This window comes from Camponotus floridanus, unplaced genomic scaffold (genome assembly GCF_003227725.1).
Source record: "Camponotus floridanus strain SB8 unplaced genomic scaffold, Cflo_v7.5 scaffold72, whole genome shotgun sequence".
NCBI classification, from domain to species: Eukaryota; Metazoa; Arthropoda; class Insecta; order Hymenoptera; family Formicidae; genus Camponotus; species Camponotus floridanus.
The window spans coordinates 961,296-979,551 of NW_020229841.1; the positions used below are offsets into that span (position 1 = coordinate 961,296).

At 38.1% G+C, this 18,256-nt stretch overlaps 1 protein-coding gene across 3 annotated transcripts in view; it reads left to right on the forward strand.

The window, feature by feature from the left end:
- Window positions 1-18,256, forward strand: part of LOC105248659 (serine/threonine-protein phosphatase 4 regulatory subunit 1) — a 132,617-nt gene that overhangs the window by 8,774 nt on the left and 105,587 nt on the right. Inside the window, exon 1 of one of the 3 annotated variants that reach the window (XM_011253574.3) lies at window positions 11,285-11,513. The exons of 1 other annotated variant lie outside the window; for it this stretch is intronic. In XM_011253574.3, the coding sequence (XP_011251876.1) occupies window positions 11,447-11,513 (67 nt within the window). In that variant the 5' untranslated portion in view covers window positions 11,285-11,446. Of the gene's footprint in view, window positions 1-11,284; window positions 11,514-17,844; window positions 17,914-18,256 lie in introns of those variants that run through there. One more of the 3 variants, XM_011253575.2, reaches the window with a different exon arrangement.

Here is an 18,256-nt window from a genome sequence, read left to right on the forward strand (position 1 = left end):
AATATTGTCATCACACAACACACACACAAACATTTTTCTAAAATTATTATAAGAGAAATTTACTTTATATATTATAAATATATATATATATATATATATATATATATATACATATATATATGTATATGTTTATTTATTTTATATATTATATATATATTTTTTAAATAAATCATAGTTATATGGCTAGGTTATTGAGTTATTGGTTAATTGAAAAATAAATTAAAAATATGCAGATACGTTCTACAATTTGCATTTTCGCAAGATGCATCGACTTTGCTTCGAGAAACCTGGGTAGAAGCGATTTCGCCAGAAATTCCACCTTGTCAGCTTCTCCAAGTGACATTTTCATCGGTCATTATAAATTCATAGAATTCGAGATTTCGCGTAGATCTTTGCGGAGTACATCGAAACCGCGTATTACGTATACGATGTACTTTACCTGATCGACGGGTGCAAGGATAGGTAAGCTTCGAAGGGGAAAGTTTTGATTGGGTTACGAGGACCGCTGACAGAGGGATCGATGGATATTCCGGAAACGGAAAAGCTCGATGTAAACGTACCCTCCGCATTCTCCGACCCTTCCATCCCGTTGATCTCTCTCTCTCTCTTTCTTTTTTTTTTCTTTCCCTCTTCCTGGCCTTCACGCAACGTTCGATGGAAAACCACCGCTTCTACGGCGGTCTTCTCCCTTTTTTTCGGGCGGGAGAGAGGAAAAAGGGGAAAAAAAACAATTTCGCTAATTTTCGACATCGCGTACAAGGGCACTGGGACAACCGTCCTGTGAAATTGACGTGCTTCCCCACCTTCGGGCATTCAGTCGCTCATTCGCGCTTCAAAGCGAGCGCCGGATCAAAGGTGCGCCTCGACGTTTAAACGTTTACGGACTGAAACCGTCGAGCCGCGTAAACCCTCCCGTAGAATATACCAACGGCATTCCCTCGTGGATAATTTACGATCTGCGACATTCCTTTCTGGCTGACACAGATTCAATCGAACATGTCCTGCAACGGAAATTTCAGATTTGTGCGTTTCGCGAAATTATAGATGAATGAAATAATCACTTATCACAATTAATACATCAGTAACTTTAGTTTCTTTAATTTTTATTGCAAAATACATATGTCCGAGAAAAGCCTACCCAGGGTTAGCTTTGAGTTGTATAGCTAACGAGCTTGTCTTCGCGAGAAGCGACCAATAATTCCATTAATCAAATCTCGAAAAAACGACGATGGGACACAAACGACTCTCCTAATCTGAATAAGAGGCCAACGCGTCGTAGACGTGTATGACCGGTGTGTTATCAGGTGCTCTCAGAGGGGAATGAGATAATGATGGAATATGTCGTAACATTTACTTTCCGTATACCCTCTTTTTTTCTTTCTCACGACGTGCAAGTGTATAAAAAAGTAACGTGAAAGAGAGATTGCGTTGTTGATTCTAATAAGCTTTGAAAAATTAATTACAATTAGATTTAATCTATAAAATTAGACGTCTATTGAAATAAGAAATTTTACACGCATTTTATTGTGATATAAATGTCATTCATCGGTAAGCAATGATATTTCAATACAAATTACGCCGGCTATTATTTTTTAATAAATTTGTTTCCAATAAATTTCTTCTTTAAAAATCATATTTTATATACAGAGTGTTTCTTAATAAGTGCGAAAAATTTTTAGATGATTCTTTGTCGAAAATTAAAGGGATTTTTCATAAACATATACTTCTACATCCCTCCCTGTGGAGATATCCTCCTCCAAAAATGGGGGTAAACATTAGGTTTTTATTTTTTTCTCAAATTTGAAAGAAGTGAAAGAAATAAAATTAAGTGGATATTTTCTACTGATAAAAAGGTTATTTATTAATATTTTTTTGAGCCGCCCGTATTGTTATAAAGGGATAAAACTAGCAACCTCTATTCAATTTTTTATTAGAACTTTTTAAATGTTTATATGAAAAACTCCTCTTAATTTTCGACAAAGAATCATTTCGTAAAATTTTTCGCACTTATTAAGAAACACTCTGTATACATAAAATTTGAATTGAAACTCACTGTCTTTGTGGTGCACAAAAAAAAATTCAATCTTATTTAATCTTTAGCGGAAACACGAGCGGTTCCGCTTTGTTCCCGCCTGTTTTTCTGCTCTCAAGCTGGTCGGTCGATTAGGCAATGTCCGCGTAAACGCGCTAACCAGCTTCCCTGAATGGATAGATGGCTCTAACGTTTTTCCCTTCTTTTTCGGAACGCGGACGTGGACCCCGCCCGCACGCTGCGGACGTTTCCACGTGTATGAATGCGTAGTGTAAATAAAATTCCAGACTGCACTCTGTCTGTTCCCCGAGTGTCGGTATGGAACGTGCTTTCCAGGTGCACGAACTTCCGTTATGACGTTCCTCTCCGCTCTATCACATATTTCACAAGTAACGTATAGCGTGTCAGGGGAGAATCGTTGCTTATCGATGAATATTTTCATGTTTTCTTTCAATTCCTTTATCGATCGCCAGACCACTTGAAGCGTCAAAATTATTCATCCATAAGATTGCAATTTATACATATATGTGTACATTAACGACACAAAGTTATTCTCTATCAAAAATTTATGATTAGAAAGATTTTTATGCATGAATTCTTTGTTTTTATATAAATTATTACTGTTCATTTGCTATCATGAAATACGTTTTATATTAAAACGTGATTTAAAATTTAAATTAATAAATTGAACTTTCAAATTTGCAATGATTTTAATTTAGTTTTTTAACTGCTTTACATATTTTCCCCAAGTGTTTCAAAAGTATTTGAATCAGACAAGACAATAATGAAACTCACAAATGATTCTTGCACTTACCTTAAGAGAAAAATAACGTAATAATATGAAAATAAAATATTCAATACATATAATTAATTCAGCTTCCATCATGAAAGTTGAAAGTTTTATTGTAAAGCATAATTTAAGGTTGAATCGTAATTGAAATTTATGTAACGTCAAACAGCTAGAATATTTGACAATCAACCAATTATGTTTATTGACAAATATTTTCATGTTTTCTTTTAATTCTCCTATCGATCTCCAGGCCATTTAAAGCATCGAAATTATTCATCCAGTGCATAAGATTGCAATTTATACATATATGCATATATCAACGACACAAAGTTATCAAAAATTTATGATTAGAAAGATTTTTATGCATGATTTCTTTGTTTTTATATAAATTATTGCTGTTTATTTGCTATCATGAAATACGTTTTATAGTAAAACGTGATTTAAAATTTAAATTAATAAATTAAACTTCCCAATTTGCAATTATTTTAATTAAATTTAATTTTTTAACTACTTTACATATTTTCCCGCAAGTATTTCAAAAGTATTTGAACCCGACAAGACCATAACGGAACTCACAAATGTTTCTTGCACTTACCTTAAGAGAAAAATGACGTAATAATGAAAATAAAATATTCAATACATATAATTAATTCAGCTTCTATCATGAAAGTGAAAAGTTTTATTGTAAGGCATGATTTAAGGTTGAATCGTAATTGAAATTTATAACGTTAAACGGCTAGAATATTTGATAATCAATCGATTATATGTATAATTGGTTATTTTTTCCTCGAAATATGTACGATTGACGTATGGCTGAGACGAGAATGAGGTCGAAGCTCAAAGTGGCACGAGGAACGGCCGCCCCGGAATCCGTCGGTTCCCGCGCAATTGTTGCGACAATTTAGCGCCGTTGTCTCCATCTTCTTCTTCGTTATCTCGCCAACAAGTTAATCTTTATAAATAGCCCGAGCACAGTTATATTTAATCCTGACCCTCGCGGTCGTGTGCAACTTCCACGTTGATACCTCCCGACTTCGTATCGTCAACGTCGATTCGAGACTTGATCGGGATACATATAAATAAAGAAAAATGCAGTATTCTCATTTACTTCTCTCATTTTGAAGAAAAACGCTTCGAAAGAATTAGGACAAGAAATAGTCTAAACTTTTTTTTATTTTCACGACTCGTGAGAGACTCTAAACCTTTCATTTCCTTCATATTTCATCATTGATTCAGTAAAATATATCTTTTATTCGCGTAAAATCTTGTATAATAATTTGGAATCAGTGTTCCTTTACCGAGAATTAAATGAAATGCTGTATTTTTACATCTTTTTAAATCTTTGAATTCATTTCTAAAGATTTTTGTGTGAAAAAACATGGTTTAATTACTTACAATTTAATAATCTATTTATATTTTAAGATTTTCATTTAAAAAAAATCAATTCCAAATTCATAGACTCAATAAAATTACAAATTTGCATGAATCTTTATATTTAAAATTACATAAACTTTTTTGTGCGTGGGAGCTTTCCTTTAAAAATTTCACAGGATGAATATTTATGCTGATAACTTTCAATGGCTTACTCTGCATCAGAGACTCTGTATGTTTCAATTAGAGGACTGACAAGATTACGATATCCTGTCGTGACATCTCAAAGGTATTAATCCTCTGAAAAAGAAGCACGTTTCGAAATATCTGTCAATCATCTGTGCAGGTTGAAAACTGCTTTCCATCGCGTTGTTTTCTCTCTCTCTCTCACGCTTCACGAGGAGAGCCTCAGCTCGCCGATATTTCTAGTGGTTCTTCGGTCAACCTAATTTCAGACACGACCAGTAATCGATCGTTTCTTAGGCACTACCCCCATTTTCTCGCGAATATATACATCCATCTTACGCGCCGCCGAATAAATGGCGTCCGCGCGCCGATCGATCGTTCGGTCCTAATTTTTCGCCTTTCACACGAGAGACAGGATATACCGCGGGGTATCGATTTTGCGTCGCATTTCCCGGTCTCATCGATGAGAGAGAGAGAGCACATTGTTTCTGACGAGAGTAACTCGAGAGAACGAGATTCTCGAGGCGAGATCCGAGAGAAGTAAAATGGCTCTCGTACGAGTTAATCTTAGGGCTCGACCGGCAATAAAACTGGACTGCCCTTACATTCCTGGGTAATGCGCCGTCCGCTATTTTAAGCCCGGGGTTTAATAAACTTACGTCGCTTAATTAGAGCAACATTTCTCCCAACTCGTCTTCTCCTGCGTTTTCAACCAGCTCGTCTGCTGTCGCTAATTTCGCGATTACGATCGATTGTAACCGAAAAATCGCCGCGTTTTTTAAGTCTTTACTTTAACTTCTTTCGTCAACATGTGAACACAGAAAAAAAGGACATTCTTGTTTTGAAAATATATTTAATTTTAACATGGAAATCTTGAAATGAGATTATATTGCGTTGATTAAAGAAAAATATAATTGCTTGCTTGAATGAAGCCATTTTATATAGTTCAATAAGACAAATATATTCTTATGATTTAAGATTTAATTTTCTTGAAAAATTTTCTGGAAAAAAAATATTAGATAGAAAATAACATTTTTAAATCAAAGATTATAATTTTCTTAAAATAGGATTATAATTTTCTGAAATAAATATATATTCTTGAGGTGACAATTACAATATTACAATTAGAATATTAAAATAAGACTATAATATTGTTGAAATTTAAAATTATTAAATTCTCCTAAGAAGATTATAAATTATTGTGTATATACGAAACAATAAACGCGTTAGTTTAAGTATATAAGTTTTGGTTGGACACATTTTTTTTCTGTGAATTTATCATAAATAACTACATATGTATAACTGATATTTTAAACTCTGCGTGTAATAATTGTATATAATTTATGATGGGAATAGTAAATCGAGAGAGAGAGAGATAGAGAATGAACAACAATGTAATATTGTATAATTTCACCTTGATAATAATATAATTAATTCAAAATATTAATTATTGTATCTGTATATTTATAACGTTTTGCGCGCATCATAATAGAATAATAGTTTCGCAAAATTTGGTCAATCATCGCAGTTGCACTTTACGATAAACAATGTTCGATGATTTAAAAATAGAGGGTGGAATGCGCTTGACATATCTAATTTTAGATCGTGGGATGGGACAAAATTAACGCGATTTTTCACAGAAATAGAAATATTTTTATGCCACAAACGTATGCTTATATGAAACAATACGTCGCGATTTTTCCGCTCTTTTCTTGTGTACTAATAACACGCATCGAAGTCGCACGATGTATCTTCCGCCTCCGTCCTTCTGTCAATTTCCGCTTCTCTTCTGTCATCGGTTTGTTATAATACGATGTATTTATTTGTCCAAGCATCGTATCGCTCGTTGCCACGTATATTTTTATGCAAATCGGTAAATTTATCGTGAATCACGAGAGGTCGAATCTCTTAATTGATGTGTATTTCAAAATTTTTACATACATATATCATTTTATTTAAAAAGTTCAAAACACATACATATTTATATGCCGCATAAAATATAAAATATATAATGCTTTTTACAATTTTACTTTAAATTTTTCTAAACTATGATGTTGTAGTGCCTTTTAGAACTATATTTAATATCAAAAAAGTACAAGAAATAATTATTCTATTTTCTGAATGCGAGAAAAGCTCACATTTTGTGTTCAATGAAAAATACACTCTCGGGCTCTGATTTTATTTAGAACACAAAAAAAAATAAGTGTCAAAATACTTACATTAACGTGTTCATTGTTTCGTTTATAGTCAACAACTTATAATCTTCTTAAAAGAATTTAACAATTTTAAATTTCAATAATATAATCAATAATATTTCCATATTGTAATTGTCATCTGAAGAATAATTATTTAATTTTACTTTAAGAAAATTATAATCTTTGATTTAAAAATGTTATTTTTTATTTAACATTTCCTTTCCACTCAAGAAAATTAAATCTTAAATCATAAGAATTTATATATTTCTTGATTGAACTATATAAAATGGCTTCATTCAAGCAAGCAATTATATTTTTCTTTAATTAACGCAATATCATCTCATTTCAAGATTTCCATGTTAAAACTAAAGATATTTTCTAAACAAGAATGTCCTTCTTTTTCTATGTACCCTTTCTTTGAATAGCCTATTAGACTTTTCGGCAAATATTATACTTAACCTTTAAGGCTTTAATCGAAAAGTCCCTAAGTCTTGATAAAAATTCTTGCGATAAATGTTGCGACAGAGAGCCCTAAATTTAAAGAGACCAGTTCTAAATTAGTATTCTTCGTAAGATCAAAGCGCGCTGCTAATAGTATTTCATTATACTGTTTCGTTACACACGTTCTACGCATCTCGAAGTTAGTTACACGGCGGGCTACTTTTAGAACGCTACATCCGTCGCGTAATAAACGGGTCTCTTCGAATTTCCTCGTCCATTCTCGTCAACTTTCCTTACTGTATCGATAACAAAAAAAAAAGAGAAAAAAATGAAGCGAAATCTCGCGACTACTTAACCCACGGTATGGTATTCATTCTCACTGTGTCGGGTAATACGTATACTTTCTCTTTTGTCTTCGATCGTTCCCGTGCTTCTCCTCCTCCTCCTCCTCTTCCTCCTCCTCCTCCCACATCGCGCACGTTGTAGTCGTCACGTCTCTTTCCGCCCGTGACTTACCACGCAAACTTACGTGCGTGTCGTGCCGCGAGCTGCGCAACGTGTACACTAGCCTCGGATCATACTATGATACTATCAATGAATGACTGACTGTCTGGCGTGTGTGACGTGGCCACGCACATTGACCATAATGACTTATCTCTCCGTTCCTTCTTCTCTCTTCTCTCCCTCCCTCCCGTCTGTGTCTCTCTCTCTCTCGCTCTATCTGTCTCTTTTTTAATACTTCGCTGGATATTTTGTCGTCGTTACGCAAGCACGTGACAAACGTGTTTTTCCGATTCTTTCTACACAAGGCGAGATATATCTCTCATAAGAAGATTGTAATTAAAAAAAATTATTTCACATTTACGTTTCTCATTTCCCTTCAAGAGGCGCGATCTTTTTATGTATTTCTTTTTTTATATAATTGCATTTTCCATCTTGTAAGAAATACATTAAGATGTATGATCTTTTCATCAAAAATAAAAATATAAATTAAATATAAAATGTAATATATAATAAATATTTTTATAATCGATAAAAGGATAATGAACACGATTACATTTTGTGGAAGCTGATCGTTAAATCGATAGATGATATTGCAAAAGAGCGCAAGATAAAACAACGTATTTCGATGTAGATAATTTATATATTCAGAGAAATTGTTCGATTGTCGCGATATCATTCGCGAGATTATATTTTCATATTCATTAAAGACCTCTCTAAGAATATTAAACGTCCGTGATAAATTTAAAAAAATTCAATCATCTATGAATTAAAAAAATTCTCAAACGAATCAAACTCCCAGTTGTTATTAGCGACTCGATATATCGCTTCTACATTCGACGCAAGTAGCTATAGTAATCGTCGTTACCATACGTGATAATACATCCGCGGTCAATCACCGTCACGAAAGCGAAGTACGAGTCGTTCGATAAGCGAGCTCCCAATTGACGGAGCAGCTCCGGGAAAAATAAAAGTGCCAGCGAAAAAAAGGAGAGAGGAGACGTGGGAGGAGGAGGACGAGGCGAGGAGAGAGAAGGACGCGTGTAATCGCGAGCGAGTACGTTTCTCATACTTACATTCCCGCCCCCGCCCCGTCCCCCCTCCCTCTCTCTCTCTCTCTCTCTCTCACTCGCTGTCTACTCGCACGCTCCGCTATCCGGCGAACATTAACGGCGTAGAGCGTACAACGTTCTCCGCGTACGATGCAATCAATGAATGACGGTATAGCGCGGCACGCACAGTGACCGTGATGACTTTTCTTATCTAACGTTCTGTCGCCCCCTTTCCTTCCTCCCTCGCTCTCTCCGTCTCGCTCCCTCTCGCCGTCCTTCCGTTCACGCTCACCACGATCTTTCCGCTCTCGTAGTACGCTTCTTTTCCGCTCGCACGCACTCGTATTTTCGCGCTCCCTTACCTCCTCTCTCTCTCTCTCTCTCTCTCTCTCTCTTTCCTCTTTCGTCTCCTTGCGTATGCCCTCCCCTACTTCCTTCGTCCGGTTTGCGTTTTTCGCGATGCGTACGTTGCCGAGTAGAGAAGGAAGTCCCGACGTAACGTGTTGCTCGCTTGTTTCAATCGAGTTTAAATTCCGCACGAAACCGAGATATATTCTTGTGGGTCTCGATTTTATTGTTAATTTTTTATCGAATTAATATCGGTTGAGATTAATTAACTTCAAATCTGAGAAGAGTTGTACGTTCGATACAGGATTCATTTTAGATCGATGATGGCTTTACATGCAGTTTTTAAAAATACAAATGTACTTGTTTTCTACCCGATCTGTAAATAATATAACAATGATAAAACAGTAATAATAATATTTAGGGAATTTCTTTCGAAACGCATGAATGGTTTGATATAAATGAATGGTTGATATAAATAAATATGATAAATGAATAAATGATAAATGGTTGATATAAATAAATAAATATCATGCTACAATATTGGCAATACAATCTTTTATTTCGAACATATAAAATACACGCAGTTTACGTTAATGAAAATATTCGAAATCATCGTCGCTAAAAAGCGGAGAAAGAAGTACAGATATCATGCCCATCACATTATGCAATTCTTTTCCGTAATATATATGCGTATGAAAACCAATATATTTTATTCATAAATATTCTTCCCAACTCCTATGAAGTCGCATTTTTCCCTTTCTCTCCCTAGATCGCAATAGATCCTTTCTCCCTGTCTTTCTCCAACCTACGCACAAAGTTGCAAAAAATCGTTGGAGAAAACACCGGAATCGAATTTTTCACGCGATCCCCGACTCGACGTGCGCTCCTTCCGATCCCGACGAGTCTCAGGAAAATGTCCCCGGTCGATTTTCCCAATCGCCTTTCCTCGACGCGCCAACTGCCGAAACACCAGGAGCTGGCCCGCGGGACGAGAGACGCAGGAAAATGTACATTCGTCGGGAGTTGTACGTCGTCCTCATCTTCATCGTCGTCGTCGTCGGTCGTGACTATCGATCGGTCGCGGGCGTCGGCGTCGGTATCGCTCGGTGGCGCCCCCGGCAGCTCCGGACGGCGGCGACGGCGCTCTACGTCGCCTACCATCCGCCCCTGGGGGGCAGCGGGGGACCGAGCGCAGGAGGCGGAGGGGGGCGGGGGGTGCGGTGGGGGGCATCGACACGCAGAGAGCGATCGTGCCTTTGGCGGAGCCGGCAAGAACCCGGCGTGTACGTCGGGCCGCCACGTTAAAAGCGGATTTATCAGTTGGTAGGCCCGCGTTCTTTCGTTCCACAAAATGTCCGGGTTGTCCTCGTCGCCGTCGTCGTCGTCGTCGTCGTCGTCGTCGTCGTCGTCGTCGTCGTCGTCGTCCGGAATTGGCACGACATACTTGGATCTTGGCCGAGAGAGAGGACAGAGCCGAGTCGCGAAAATCGGCAAAGTGCGCGTGAAAAGTGTGCGATGGGCTTCTCCCGGTTTCCTCCGCTTCGAGAATCGCGAGCCTCGTCGGCGAGTACACTCGTCCTCCCGGCGTGTCGCGGAGATGTCTGGAATCCGCGAAGTGTTCGTGGAAATTCGACCCGACACTCGTCGTAATCGGGAGAAGGACACTCGAGGATAAGTGGAAAAGTTCGACCTTAGACGCGCGACACCGCAAGAATTCCCACGACGAGCGACAGTGGGGACCGAGAGTCGAGTTTGATGTCGGAGAGGCCGCATTTTATTTTCCGCGGAACGTCGACGGGCGGCGGTTGAATTCGTCGTCCGCGACACTCCCAGGGATGTACTCGTCGAAAACGAGTCTCTCGTCTCTGGATGGCGATGTCGTCGTCTCAAGACTCGTGGACGAGAGGAGAGGTTCAGCATGGCTGACGTCGCGACGTCGATCGCGGGGAGATTCTTGTGAAATATCAGTGCGGCCGATACATGATCGTCCCTTCGGAGGCGATCGGGTCTCTCGTTTTCCGTCAAATTCGCCAGGCACGTCGAGTGTAGGCGAAACGAGACGTGTTTGGCCGGCCCACGCATGGCCGTTTCGGCAAAATGATATCGGAAAATGCCGGCTCCGAGATGCCTGCCCCAGCATCCGGCTCTTTCCACCGATCGCGAGAAGGGAGGATCGACCGAGCGAGGTAGATTTTTTTTTCGAGATAAATTTCACCCACCATCAACAAGTTCCCTTCGTCAAAGAACTGGGCCACGTCTCTCTGGGAATAGATTTCAAATGTCATTGATCGCGCGCGACCTTCGATGGAATTTCGCGTACGGTTGTACGTCACGTCACTGCTCCTCGCAATCGCCAAAGTGATGGTTCTAATGGCTAATCTGCCCTTCGGCTTGAAATGAGTGATCGTCGTGCGATGCGTGCGCGAGTCGAATCGATTCGCGGAAAATGTGATGTGTGCGTGATTCGAGAGAGTGCGCGCCCGAAATACGGCGTAGAATATGTTCCGTGGTGCTCGTGGCGCTCGCCGTCATGTGGATATACCTGAAGAAGCTCTTTCCACTCGCCCTCGACGTCAAGAGAAGACCGTCCGTTCCCAGTAAGATCTTTCGCTTTCACCTGGGTGTAATTACTCGATACAATTCGGCGAACGAGACGCGCAATCTGATCTAAAAGTCACGATTGATTACTCGTTTCGCGGAATAATGCCGCTTCTAATGACAGCCAACTTTCATGTTAATCGATAATTTATCGAGCTTATCATAATTCCAGGAACTTGAGCAGCGAAATACATTTTTCGCGGATTTAATCACGGGGGAAATTGAGGGATTTTTTTCTCTTTTCGTGCTAAAGAAATTTAATTAATATTCTAGGTATATATTCTGGCAAATATTCTGTTGAATGATGATGGAACGTAAGGTGAAAATTGCAGAAGCAGCCGTCACATTCCTCCTCCTGTCATGTACATCAACTTTCTTGTTTATTAATTAGTCGTGTAACCCAATTAACTAGTTTCTCGATTTGTTTTATTCTTGTGCGGGGGTCGGTCTCGTTGGCGAAAATAACGTTACGTAATTAGCGCGGTGACAGATAACTCGCGGGTAAAGTCGGGCATTACGAAAGAGGAACACGCGTCGAATCGTCGTCTCGACGTTCGCTTCGCAGTCCCGGAGGGTCCATAATGGTTTGTTATTGATCTATCTCCGCGCGCCTTCCTTACACTTTTCTTCTTCCTTTCGTCCTTCGTCTTGCTGCCTTCGTCCATGCCGGCAACGTTGGGCGGCGTACGGAGGGGGCTGGGGCTCGAGGGGGACGCGGGATGGGGGTGGACGATGGAGTCCCACGCAGGAATTCCGCGTACCCCGCGTACCCCGCGCGGATTGCCGAGACTCCAGGGGGAGAGAAAAACCACCCTCTTTTCCCTCTGTCTTTTTTTTTTCCTTCTTTTTTTCCGATCGAGAATCTCGCCGAAATTTTCGGCGAGAGAAAAAGAGAGGAGAGCCGCTGTGAAATATTTCGTGGTCACAGAGCTCGACGTGGAGACAAGTGTCTTTCTTTCTTACGATTGCACTTCATCTCTTTTATTTTACGCACACATTACGTAATAATTTCAAATATTTCCAGTTGTTTTTTCAATTGCTTAAATTGTTTTTTTTTTATTCATTTGTAGCTTGCATTTAATAAAATGTATGTAATATTTCGGAAGAGATGGATCTCCGGGGTTGAAATAACATCGAAGCTTGAAAATTATTATTAAAATACGAGATGGAATAGCATTGTTTTTTTGTATGTTTGATATTGCGAGTATATTATTCTCCTATTTTCGGGAGCGAGCGAACGAATCGCTTCATCTGATGCCGAAGATAAAAAAATAGTTGATTTTATACAATATTGTTCCACATCGCTCACTCTCGTTTTCAATTGAACTGCCAAAAAAACAAGTTCCCGGAAGTTAAACAAATCCGTGTCGGAAAATTTAAAATCATAACCGATGAGCAACAATTTTACAATCGAGGAATACCGTAATTACAGTTTAAATTTAGACAAAGTGATAAAATATTTTTGCATTCGTTAAATATATATATATATTTTTTTATTAAGCATTTAATTTTAATAATAATTCGATCAACTACATTTAATAGGGAATTTTGAAATGTTTTATCCTCTAAAGATAAGACAATTGCATCGATTTTAATAAATATGGATGAAGCTTTAAAAAGAGATTTGTAGCATATGGTTCAACTAAATCACGCACTTGGAGAGAGATCGACTGAATCCATCGCATGTTTCTTATTTTCATGTTAATAAGAAAATTTAGATTAATATAAAAATAATAATTTTTTTTATAAGATACGCGGTAAAATGATTTTTTAAATATATATTTAGATACGGTTTATGACTCGAAATTCGCTTGTATCGATTTCGTCTCTCTTCTGTATATTAGATAAAGTGTATATATTTGTGATAAAATTGAAAAAGTTGCTAGAGAGGAAAACCTGTATAAAATCCTTTAACACGTGAAATATCCAACGATGCGCATTGTTTATTATTGAAGATTTAATTTCCCGTATATGCGCGTGTACATTTTAATTTTTTTATTCACCGTTAAATTTAACTTTATACGATCATAATTTATGACATCGAATTTTCTCATACTGTCACCTTGTCAAGTATTTAAACAAGATTAATTTTACATAATTCCCTCCGCTCATTCTATCACGAATGGGTATATTATTGAGATTTTTCTCTAAAGCATCCCTTTCAAACAATGTGTTTTCCGAATAAAAGATTGAACGTGTCTCTAGGAATGACATTAATACCGCATACATAGACCTTACCGTGAAATTCGATCAACCGGAATGGCGATGATTGACGTCATGACTCTACTGTCGGAATGCAATTAATATTGCATAAATGAGACCACTCCCGCAAACTTGTAGCAATTAGCACGATTCTGATCGTATGGTGGAATCATCTGTAATTTGCGCGCATAATCGCGCGGAAAGTTTTACTCGCCGGGAATAATATGAGAGAAAAGTACGCTTGAAACGCGCACGTGTCATCTAATATAATCGTGTCTACCGCCACGTATCTTTACGTGCCTTGTAAAATACACGTTTGTCTCCTATGCACAGTTAATATAAGGACATTAGGCGCCTTGCCTTAGGTAGAGGCAACAAGCTACGACGCGAACAAGTCGCGTGAATAAGTCATGCAGCGCCACGATCTAAAAACCTCCTTTTCTAAATTGACGTAAGTCAACGCACGAGAGCTCGTTGTCGATGACGACTTACACTCGTCGGTATTCGCTACGGTGTAGCTACAAGAGCCACTTTATTTTATCATTCGCCGATGTACAGGGAGAGAGACAGAGAGAGACTACTGGGGAGAATACGCTCTACGTCGTCTGAATAATAAATGTTCCGCCATCGAGCCGCTGCATCGATACCTTCCTTGGTGCACACATGAGCTTTTCAGCGGAAAGAGCGAAGTCAAACGCGTAAGAAGTACTTCACGAGAGTGAGAGAGAAAGAGGAGAGACTTTCGCTCGCCAACTGTCCGTTCTTCGTTTAACCTATGATTATCATGGTACTTAGTATCCACCTGTCATTACGATACATTGTGGCGACACCCATCCAGTTTCGTGAGGAAGGGAAATATTTGCCGCGCACTTCCTGATTATATGCCTTCGCGGGTAATCACGAATCATGCGAGCAAGAAATGCCCAACATTGTAATGTGACGCCAAGCTACTTCCTTCAACGATTCTTCCGTAAATACGCTCAAATATACTCGATCAGGTAGAAATATGATGTCGCCACTCGCTCGTAAGTTTCCCGCATGTAAGCCGAGCTTGAATCTTTTTTCGAATCTAAAGACGATTTCGCAGAGATTCTCTCTAAGAAAAATTAAAATAAAATCTGTAATTACGTTAAATAAAATCTCGCAAAATTAGATGCTACGAAAATAATTCTATTTTATGAAAACGATAACGAAAATACAATAAGTCAAATTTAATAATAATTGGAGGAAGATATGATTTTTCTCCATTGATAGCTATTATAAATTGAAGAGTTTGGAAATTGTAGAAATACGATGTCGCCAGTCGCTCGTAAGTTTCGATGTAACCTGATGTAGCCGAGCTTGAATCTTTTTTTCGAACCTGAAGACGATTTCGCAGAGATGCTCTCTAAGAAAAATTAAAATAAAATCTGTAATTACGTTAAATAAAATCTCGCAAAATTAGATGCTACGAAAATAATTCTATTTTATGAAAACGATAACGAAAATACAATAAGTCAAATTTAATAATAATTGGAGGAAGATATGATTTTTCTCCATTGATAGCTATTATAAATTGAAGAGTTTGGAAATTGTAGAAATACGATGTCGCCAGTCGCTCGTAAGTTTCGATGTAACCTGATGTAGCCGAGCTTGAATCTTTTTTTCGAACCTGAAGACGATTTCGCAGAGATGCTCTCTAAGCAAAAATTAAAATAAAATCTGTAATTACGTTAAATAAAATCTCGCAAAATTAGATACTACGAAAATAATTCTATTTTATGACAATAATGAAAATATAATAATTGGAGTAAGATAGATACAATTTTTCTTCATCGATAGCTATTATAAATTGAAGAGTTTGGAAATGATATCAGTTTTGATCTCTAGATCTAAATCATTTGCCGAAAATTTACGATATATAGATGCACGAGAGTCTATTTTCTCAGGGAACGTCTGGAAACTGTACAAGCCAGATCATTGCTCGCGTCGCATGACATGAGAAGATTGTAATTAAAATGGTAATCACCGGTTCGATAAAATGCCATCTCCATTACAAAGCGCTCAACTACGGAGAAAATATTAATCTACATCCTTGAGCTACATTTCTACGTTTTATAAAAATAATGAAGGTGCTCGGTGGATGGCTTCCTTTCGGATGCGGTTTCATCGTAATAACTGCAGAATAAGAGGGCAGTAATTACTTTTCGTGAAACTGTCACGTTTGTCGGACTCGCTCTTCGTCTACCTCGTGCTTTGACTATTACTAACAACGAATGGTAGACTGCGTTAATTCCTCTTATGACAATTTGTGATACGCGATGCTTTGTGAAGAGAGTAAATTATTTTTTCATTAGTACATTATTTTTTCACTAGTTTGCATGTTCGCCGTAATAATAATAACTTTCTACATATAATGCATACATGATATTGTCAAGTTTTTTTATGCATGATTTTTTATCTGAATTATGGATTAAATTATTCATATTTGACTTTATCATGATACAGTTATAATATCAAATTTATATGATATAAACATGAACAACTATAATTTAAAACTATACGAACGGTTTTCTCCTGGCTTGTAATAATTTCTCCCGGGATTTCTGATATTTGCGGAAGCTACTCTTTCACGGATATAAGGACATTTTAACCGAAAAACTGCGTTATTCGGTTACCAAACGACGAAGATGTCGTAGGCCTCGATGGTCATAGAACTGGTCGCCGGTAGGCAGTCTGGATGTAGCGAGAGAAGGGTCTTCCTCAGGTTCTTCGGCTTCGATCCAGACGGGGACGACCTCTCCCTCGCCGGAGGAAGGAAGGAAGGACGGACGGACGGAACGAGATAGAGATGGAGAAGCCGGCGAGAGAAAGAGAGAGGAAGATGGGTGCACGCATGACCCTGAACCCAACCGCCGTGGCACCCAACCCCCGGTACAGGGGTGCGAAGCCTCGGGAGAGAGAACTCGAGATAGAACGGACGAGGCAAGGACGAAAGAGAGGAGACCGCGGTAGGCGAGGGGAGAAGATATACCGTACACGAAGAAGAGAGGAGAGAGCGAGAGAGAGAGAGAGAGAGAGAAAGATAGAGACTCCGCTGAGAGAGAGTACAGTTCCCGAGATCAATACTCCCGCGTCTTGCGATCATTCATCTTGCCACGCCCCTCTGCTCTCTCCACACATTCCCCGTCTTTCTCGTTCCCTCTCGTTCATCCCCTTTTCCCCATCAGCCTCTCTCCCTCGCTCTCGTACTTTCTCTCCTTCATTCTCTTGCTCTAGCCCGCATCTCCCCCTTCGCGTGCCGCGATCTTCATCCCTCTGGCACCCCTCATAGTCGTGGTCGCCGTCATTTGGCGCCCAATCGTGGCGCCTAATACGAATGGAGCAAAGGGGAGAGAACTTTCCGAAGGTCGCAGGAGAGAGGGAAATCTAGAGAGAGACACAGATAGGGAGAAAGCGTGATAGCGCATAAGGTGGTGCCTTCGGTTTCCTACGCGTTCACATACACGGTTTTATGGGAAAATGACAATTTCTTTGATTCGTACATCAAATATATTTAGTATTTTGTAGACGAAGACATATGCATTGCAAATTTCTATTTAAAAATACATTTTTCTGAATATATCCTTATAAAATAATATTTAAAGGAATTAATTCGTACCGGACATTTTCCAAAAATTCATAAAAATGCGGACAATATCTACAAAGACACAATCTACAAATCGATTCTTGCCAAATAAGTTTTCCAATCAAAGATGAACATTATTTTGAAGCAGAAAATATTTAACAAAAAAACATGCGAGATATATAATTTATTTATTCATTGAGAATTAAATTTACACTTACAATTAAATATACATTTTATGTAAATATTAAACATTTATTATGCATATAAAATATCGTATAACAAACATTCGAAAAGACAAACATATAGATATAAATCTTAACTTATTGTACAGATAATGTTGAATATGAAAATATAGAGGGAAAGAGAAAGAGCATTGTGTACGCTATGTGTGTCATTGACGCTTGTTATTGTACTTGTTATTGTATTACTCGTATAAGAAGACGCTTTTATGTGAGAGAAATTATTTACATGACCTACGTACTTGTTATGATACACACTCATAGTTGTCAGTTTTCTCCGATCTCTCAAGATGGAAAGATACAATCAGTACAAGAATAGAGTTTTGGAATTCTTTGTAACTGCTTATAACGGTAATATTTTTTAACTAAAAAATACTGCTAGTTATTACGAAACTTGTAATATTCTTTCCATAACGATATAAAATACTTACACGATTATTACGATTACTACATGATTATTATAAAATCGATAAATATTCGTTTGAAGTTGTTTAGAATTTGACGGAATAAACTGGATGAAGTAATATTGTGAAAAAAAAAATAAGAATGCCGAAGAAATGTTTCCTATCTCGTATCGCGATATAGAAAAAAAATGTATTTGGACATGTATGAGGCATTGAACGTAATTTAAATAAATTCTTAAAGTCAGTTTTTATTCTCCATTTAGCAATGAGAGAATTAATCAGAGGACGTG